Consider the following 9,011-nt stretch of genomic DNA (forward strand, 5'->3'; position numbering starts at 1 on the left):
TATCTTTCTAAATTTAAAACAAATCAAATTTCAAATTTTTTAATTATAAAAATTTTAATATTATATTATAAAAATTATTTTTTTAAAAAACTTAACTAATAAAAGGACTACATATATAAATATTTATATTTCTAATTAACATGTATAATCCTTGGTTGTATCTAATGCATCGGTAGTAATGTACGATGTCTTAATAACGAAGGTCAAACAATGGAAATCTAATTGATATAATTATTTATGTTTTTTTATTATTTTAAATGATGAGATAAGTGGTTTAATTTTATGATAGATCTAATAAGTATTATTACGAAACATGATAATAAAAGGGCAAAAAACAGAAATAAGTTAATGGAGCAAAAAAATAACATAAATCAGCCAAATTGAAAATTGATTAACGAATCAGCTAAAACACATTATTATGTAATTCGAACTAGTTTGGTTCGAACTACAATAACATATCATTCGAACTTACTTGGTTCGAACTACCACTAGCATAATTCGAATTAGGTTGGTTCGAATTACACACATGAACCACTCTCCAACTAATTCGAATCGAGTTGGTTCGAATTACTCACAAATTGTCTCAAATAGTAATTCGAACCAGGCTGGTTCGAATTATTCACAATTTGTTCCAAACACTAATTTCTGTTACTAACATAGTTTCTGCGTCATGTCTTAATTTAACTCGTAGAGTTTGTTATTCTGGTGTGCATTCAACATATATTTCGTTTAAAACTCCGGAAACAAAACATATTAAGATCCCATTCATAGTACATCGCACTAACATTAACAAATTATATCACCTACCAACTACAAGTAAGAAAACCGATAATAGTGGAACCTAAACGCGAAATTGAAATGACAAAAGTACCAAAACTAGCAATACACCTAATCATGTCCCCGTGTGTGCTCTACTCCTCCAAGCTGTGGGCAACTCCGACGTGTGTGGCCGGTCTCTTTGGCCGGTTCAGGTCTGCCTCGTCCATATTGGTCCGTATCCGAGTGGACCTTGGACGACCCTCCCTCGCACGCCTCTTATTCGGGTCTGGGATGATAGTCGGCCCGTCATATGGTGGCCAGAAACCCTCCGAAATGGGAGGTGTGAAACCCATCTGATACACACTGAAGACCAAACTAAGACGATACACCTGGTGGACGTAAGGCTCCCATGTAAGCCGTGAGTAGGCACAGCATGCCAGTGCGTGAGACACGGGAAATGAGTGCCTGGAAGTATCCGCAGTCACATGTCTGAGATGCAAGCGAGACTCTGTAGCTACCCAGTGAGAAAGAAACAGTCGGAGTTGTCTTTGCGACGGTGAACTCGGAGTTATCCCTGTCGTACAAAGTCACCGTGAAGCACCTAGCCGTATTCAAGTTGGCCTCTATACACTTCACCAAGTGCTGACTAAATTGTTGTCCAGTTCCCTGTTGCGCCTCAGCCTCTCTCCCTTTGCGAACAAATAATTCGGCCAACCTTCCGTATGTTGCCTTCACTAGCGAGCACACAGAAAGGTTTCTAACACCCTTGAAGATGAGTTCACACACTCAGAGATATTTGTCGTCATGTGTCCGAATCTACGCCCCTCATCACAATGCTGTGTCCACAATGAATACTCAATCCCGGTTCGCCCAGTCACACATCGCCGGGTCTTCAGACCTCAGAATATCAAACCAGTAATGGAACTCGACCTCAGTTTTAGCGTACGCCACATTCACAAGTAGCCTCCTTGCATCTTTGCCCTTGAAGGTTAGGCTGAAATTTGCCGCTACATGTCGAATGCAGAATGTCCGGTATGCAGACGGAGGTAACCATTCTCTGTCAGGAGCCTCAAATGCGGCCTTGATGCCGTTATGCCTGTTCGATATAACCAGCAGACTCGACTGCGGTGTCACATGCTCACGCAGGTGGGAGAGAAAGAAGGACCACGACTCAGCATTCTCACCCTCGACTAATGCGAATGCCACAGGGAGTATGTTGGAGTTCCCGTCCTGTGCAATCGCGACAAGCAACGTTCCCCCATACTTGCCATAGAGATGGGTGCCGTCAATACTAACTAGGGGCTTGGAATGACGAAATGCCTCGATACACGGTGGAAACGTCTAGAATAGTCTGTGAAAATAAGCTTGAGACTCGTCTAGCTGTGCACCGACACGAACAGGACTCGTTCTAAGGACTGCAACAGTACCAAGCATCGTCAACTGGACTCCTAACACCCACCTTGGTAGCTCGTTGTACGACTCATCCCAGTCACCATAGATGAGGGCAACAGCCTTTTGCTTGGCCAACCAGACCCTCCTGTACGTCGGCCTAAACCCAAAGTGTGCGGCGGTGGTATTTAGAAGCACCTTGATGCTGACGGATGCATCAGTCCTAACAATTGGCATAATGAATGCCGATATCACATGGTAATCCAAACTCCTGTGGTCGCTGGAGATGGAGGTGGCGAGACACGTATGCGGTCCGTTGTACCTTTTGACCTCCCAAAGGCCCTTGCGCTGTCGGAGACTCAGACGAATCAACCATGTGCACCCATTCCCGAACTTAGAACACTTGCCCACATACCGACGATAGTCAGACTCCACGACCTTGTACTGTACCCCTCGACGGATGCTGTAAGTCTTCACACTTAACAGGGCCTCTTCTTTATCCTGAAATTGCTGACCAACCTGAAATTCTGTCAGACCTGCAAACCCTTCACCATCTCTAGCGCCAAATCCAGCCGGCTGCCCATGAACCCCCTCCTGCCTCATGGCATCCAAGTCCAAAGAGAAAAAATGTGGAGGGTACTACTGTGTGCCAGAGCTAGAACCACCGGCCGCCCCAGTAGGCTCACTTGCTTCGACATCATCGCCACTGTCATCAGCAATCATATCCGGCTCGACATCATCGTCCTCTGGATCATCCAACAATCCATCTCCAACCCTAGCCGGTGCAGCACACCGTAAAGAGGTCCGCGAAAATTTCTCTATTCCGACCTCGTCGCCTACACTACCGTTGAGATCAACAGCAAACGAAGGGGAGGCGACAGGTTGGACGGGTGGCTCGTACGCAGGGATGGAGGAAGAAGCAACGGCAGGTCTGGAGCTAGAACCGGCTACCGTGGCTAAAGTCGTGGTATTCCGGTTCGAACCCCCGAGTTGGATACCACGTCAACCAACTTTGCCAACAGTTCTGGTGTCCTCACCTCTGGAAACTGTCGGCAGTAATGAAACATGACCTGCAAGTCCTCATCACTCCCGATCGTGAAACAATCATACTTTACGATTTCCTGGAGCACCGTGGTTGGAATGCGATAGAAAAATTTCTTAATCCGTTTCACACCTTCAAGACCAAGTTTCAGCAGTACAGAGCTAACAAGGTCCTCATACCTCGTCGTAGGCCTGACGATCATACACAGAGGATCATTATCAGTGAACTTCACACCGAAATGAGTTTTCCTCTTAATGGATTCTCTGTGGTGAACCAACACTACGGAACTCTCCTCACTAGCCATCTCACCCCCTCTAATGAGAGCAACTCATGTTCACACCATATATATACAGGTCTGGTCCTCACTAATTCGAACCATCCTGGTTCGAATTAGTATTTTGTAATTCGAACCTACTTGGTTCGAATTACTTTGGGAAGCTTCCACCTATAAAATTCGAACTCATCTAGTTCGAATTATGTATGTTTTAAGTTCGAACCAAACTGGTTCGAATTAGTGTGAATTTTGCCAAGTAATTCGGGCTGATTCGGTTCGAATTATACGCAAATACAATTCAAACTAAACTAATTCGAATTGTATAAAAAAGTGCCTTGATTGATTGATGAAACAATTTTCAACTTGACAGATTTACGTAATTTCTAGCTTCCCTTGACTTATTTATGTTTTTTGCCCATAATAAAACATAGAATAGGCAAATCAAATTTTAAGATATATATTCTCAAATGTGTGGGATTACCACCACCCACCAGCTATATGTTATCATTTAAGTCACTTCTCTAATTCAATAATAATCACACTTTTGTGTGTTTGCATCTTACATATCAGATACGTCAGGTCACCCTTTTTGGTGGGGACAAAATAAAATAATCAATTATTAATCCATAAAAATGGTTGCATTCATAAAATTGATATATCAAAAAAATTAGATATTAGAATATAATAATATATTACACATATATACATCAAATATTTGAGTCAAGTATTTTTTTAACTATAAAAAATAAATTAATTTTTATGTATTGATAATGTAACAATCTCACTTAATCATATTTATGCGTTTATTAATTTATATAACTTTTTAAATAATAAATTTAAAAATTAACTACTTTTATTTATTTGACAATACACATACATAAAAAATTAAATTCATAAAAAAAAAGTTTTCTGCTTTGTATAACTGTGCCCAGCTTAATAATTAAACGAGAGTTAAATTATATAGTTGGTCCTTACATTTTCATAGAAATTATAAATTGGTTAATACATTTTAAAAGTTTGTAATTGGGTCCCTAAAAAAATTAAAATTTAAAATTTAGTCTTCACAGATCAAAAAATGTTAATTTAATAGAATATTCTATTAACATATAGAATATATTGAGAACATTCTGTTAAATCAAATATTTTTTGAACAATGTGAATTAAATTATAAATTTAATTCTCTTTAAAAATTTAATTATAAATTTTTAAAACGTAGAGACCAATTTATAATTTCACTAAAAATATAAGAACTAACTCTGTAATTTAACCTTAAACGAGCATCCTACGTTATTCACAATGCAAGGTTACAGCTTGTTAAATTAAAGATGCCTGTCACAGTATACTACATCGCAAGAAGAAATTGTGCGGTTATTTAGCGGCAATTTATCTAACTGCCGATAAATGAAAGGATTGTGGCGATTCAGTTGGTATTGGTAAGCGTGCAACAAAATTTGATAATTTAGCAACGCTAAGAAATAAACAAAAAATAGTTAATTTTTTTTATAATAATTAATAAATATTAAATAAGATAAGTTCTAACTGTTTATGTGATTTTTACACGGTAGTGATGGTGGCCTCATGAGTTAGCGATGTGCATTATCGATGATAGATTCACATTTGTTCTCAACCGTTTCAGCTTCACATTTTTTTACGCACGTTCTATTCGTTTTCTCTGGTTATAAACAAAGTTCTCTACTAAACAAATTTATACTAATATTATCATAAATTTATAGACATTAAATTAAATAAGATAATTTTGAATTAAGTTTTTCTAAAGCTTTCCGTTCGTTCCAAGTGTTATAAATGGAAACTTTAATTTGTGTTATAGGAAGCATGTCTTATTACAATTCTTTATCGTCCCACTCTTTCATTTTAGTGGTTTTTGCTTGGCATTGTGTCTTCCACGGAACATTGACTGATGAAAGTTGTTTCAATCAGTGAATTCAGAGCAACACGTTTAAATTAAATATTTAATAGTATAGAATAAAAAAAACAAATCTGATTTGATGAGATAATAAAGTTAGGCAACCAAGTCCAAATAAATTGAGACAAATGATTTTGTCAACGAATGGAATTAAAAAAGTCGTGACATATATCAAAGAAGGAAATTAATTAAACATTGAAAATCATTATCTATCTAAACATTTCTCAAAGTATTGATCTGATGATTAATTCTTTGAGGACCTTTAATTTGTTTTGTTATGCCATTAAGGCTATCAAGTTAATTTGTACGGAAAAGAAGCTATGAATTATTGAAGGCAAATGGGAGTGCTTGAAACGCTTCAAACTCTACTAAAACAAGTAAAGCATAAAGCTTTCTAGTTTCTATCTAGACCTAGCTTATTTATTTAATATTTGATCAATTCATTTTCATCATCGTTGTTTATGTGAAGGAAAACACCACTATACTAGTTGGTCATATTGTTACAGCTACTGCATTTAAATCCGGATAATGTGTAAGTGTAACGAACGCTATATATGTATGTGGTCCAGCAACTTTATCCATGTTATTACAATTTTAATTTCGGATAAAGATAAATTAGTCTACATAAGTTGGTAACTTGGTATCACATGAATTATAATTAATTAGGGTAAGTTATCATTTCTAGCTAACATAAAAGATTTGAACATTAAGAATGAAATATTATCTATGAAATGTTGGGTTAGTTTTGATAATGGATAGTTTATTGAATATTTTTGTTAAAGAAATAGACGGATTTTTCAGCAAATAAACAAAGGAGTTGAAGAAATTACCAATATGTCTTTGAATAGTACTAACGAGTGGAGCGGTGGGAATCCCTTTAGTTGTTGATGGCTATGTTGGAGATGACATGGGGATGGATTTGTATTTTATGTTTGTTAGGTCTGTTTGTGTTTAGTTGTGACACTCTGCTTGCTCCACTACTATTGTGTTGAGCTGTTTACTTTCAAAAAAAAAACTAATCGTAATTTTTTATGGGTATTGAATTAATTTATATTTTTTAATATACGCACAGTATTTTTGATAAAATTTTGATGGAGCTAGTTAGGGGTGAAGGGTGCAATTAAAGAGCATATATATGTATATATAAGCAAATAAAAAGTGAAGATGAAATATATAAGCAAATAAAAAGTGAAGATAAAATTCAACTTAATTAGAAAGAGCCTTCTTCACATGGTAGTTGTTCTTGTTCATATATATGCATTGGATATCATGCTTATATTATCACTTGTGGACAAAATTAATGAATAAGCAAAGCACTATATACATCTCATTTATTTTCTCACTTTAGGTTCATTCCCCTTACCCTTATTATTTAGGATATATATATATTCTTCCACTAATTTAGGCTGCCTAATAAGCTAGTTTATTTCTTGAATAATAAGCCCATAAAAGAAATTAAACAATAAATAAAAAAGTAAAAAACAAAAGTACTCAAAGAAAGTTACACTTATGGTTTTTCATGATGGTAATCTTGCTGGCATTCAAAACCAAATATGGTATCTCTCTAGACATGTTTTGATCTGTTAAAGATAGGCTATAGCACTTTATGCATCATGACTGGGTAAAAGGAACATATTTATTGGACATTTTTATTTTTTATATTTTGGTACAAGATATGATGAAAATAAAACACAGAAATATTAAACAATATCACATTTCAGCTCAGCGTCAAAATAGTGTTGTCAAGAGCCAAACACAGATAAAGCTCAACATTATAAGCACAATGTAGAATATGACCAGAAAAGTGGCAGATACTTCTAATATATAAAAATCTGTTAATGATGTTTTTATATACAATATATACAAAAAAATATGTTTTTATTATTTACAAGGTATTGATTATATTTATTTTTCTTTTACTTGGGATATAATATAATAATAAATAATTGTGTTAGGGCAAAATAAGTTTGGGACTATGTTGGTTATAGGAATTCTGGAACTCCCCTGTCTCATTGGCAGAGAAATTGGTTCCAATTCCATAATCAGTTTTTGTTTGCTGGAGTTATTTGTTGTATTTGGTTTGATCGTAATGCTTTTGTTTTTTGGCCCTGGATTTTGGGCCAGCCAACCGACCCGGCCCAAAGAAACGATAGTAATGCTTTTATTTTCAATAATGAGACTCTTTTCCCTGAAGTAAACAACACCGATCGTGGAAGATAGTTGGGCTTAAAATAACCCAAATTGTTGGGCCTTCTTTTTTGTTCGATTGGCTTATTGTTATCCAAGAGAAACCCACATCACGTCCAAAAACACAACAACCCACATTGACCCCCCAAAAAGCCTATACATGAGAAAATGCCGTTTATGTCCAAAACGAAAATATAAGAAAATGCATTTTTCTTTTTAAGACTTTTAGATTATTTATCTATTTAACATTTAATTGTGGATAATTCCAACAACAAAAATATCATTTAAATATGGATAACTCTTGGCAATGCATCTTCTTTGGAAAAAAGAAGGTTGTGGATAACTCTCGCAACTGAATTTTTCTTTTAAATAGAACTTCCAATTAAATTTGAATTTGAATTGTGATTTATCGTATTATCATATTTATAATGCTAGTAATATAATAAATCTATTTTTTTTGGAATAAAAATTTCAAATATACAGGAAGATGCATGTAGTATTTGTTTATACTTGTTTTAAATATCATTATTTTGAAGTTTCACAAGATAAGACAAACAAAAAAAAATCTTAAATCTTAAAAATAAAAAAATAAAAGGATAGCTAAAATTCAATTTGTTGTAGAAGATTATCGAATACAACGAATTGAATAAAACAAAATTCTCATTTACATTTAAAAAGGTTCTCTGAAATATAGATAAATTTAAGTATATTAGATGAGCTGTAGACACATAAGTATTTTTGACTTATGTGTGTAAGATAAGAAGAATGGCAAAAGGGTAATTTTGTTGGAAAAGAGGGAAATTTAAAGCGAGCGAGTTTGAGGCCGAGAAGAGAGATCAAAGTGTCAATACAATTTCCAAATCCAAATTCTCAAGACCTCCAAAAAAGGTACCGACGTTTCCATCGCCTCAAAATTCCCGTGTGCTTTTTCCCTAATTATTTTTTTTCTTTTTTCTTTTTCTTAATTTTAATCGCATCTCTTTATTGTTACTTTCTCTATCTATGTATGAATCGATCAAAACTCGATTGCTTAGTTTTTTTTTTTTAATTGTTTATCTTTCTTCTTAGTTTTCTCTTCTTTCTCTACTTCATCTTCTGCTGCAGTTCTCCAAGATCTTCTCTTCGTTACTGTTTCCTTTTTTTTCTTCGTTGACTAGGACTTCAATTGTATTAGGGTTCATGAAATCAATTTCATGCTGCCGGTGGTTTTTGTTGCTTATCGGTTATATTGGATGTAAACCAGTTTAGCTAGGTTTACTTCTGTTCGAGGGGAAATCAAAAACAAATAATTAGTAAGCTGATTAATGGTTTTAAGTGACCAGCCCTGATGAAAGTAGCTGAATTACAATATTACATGTAATTTAAGCACTGACAAATAATTTGTAATTAGCTGTTGGGATTGAATTAATTGGGGATTTTCTTTCCTTTTTCTTTGG

The 9,011-nt window shown here is 35.1% G+C and overlaps 1 protein-coding gene across 1 annotated transcript; it reads right to left on the reverse strand.

Moving 5' to 3' along the window:
• Positions 1–1,134: 1,134 nt before the first annotated feature.
• Positions 1,135–2,751, reverse strand: LOC107487540 (uncharacterized). Its single transcript, XM_016108196.1, has 3 exons — positions 2,158–2,751; positions 1,658–2,100; positions 1,135–1,516 (listed from the first exon to the last, which is right to left on the reverse strand). Exons 1-3 carry the CDS (start codon positions 2,749–2,751, stop codon positions 1,135–1,137), a joined length of 1,419 nt encoding a protein of 472 aa, XP_015963682.1.
• Between the last annotated feature and the right edge of the window lie 6,260 nt (positions 2,752–9,011).

The sequence above is a fragment of the Arachis duranensis genome, chromosome 5 (assembly GCF_000817695.3).
Source record: "Arachis duranensis cultivar V14167 chromosome 5, aradu.V14167.gnm2.J7QH, whole genome shotgun sequence".
Classification (NCBI taxonomy): Eukaryota; Viridiplantae; Streptophyta; class Magnoliopsida; order Fabales; family Fabaceae; genus Arachis; species Arachis duranensis.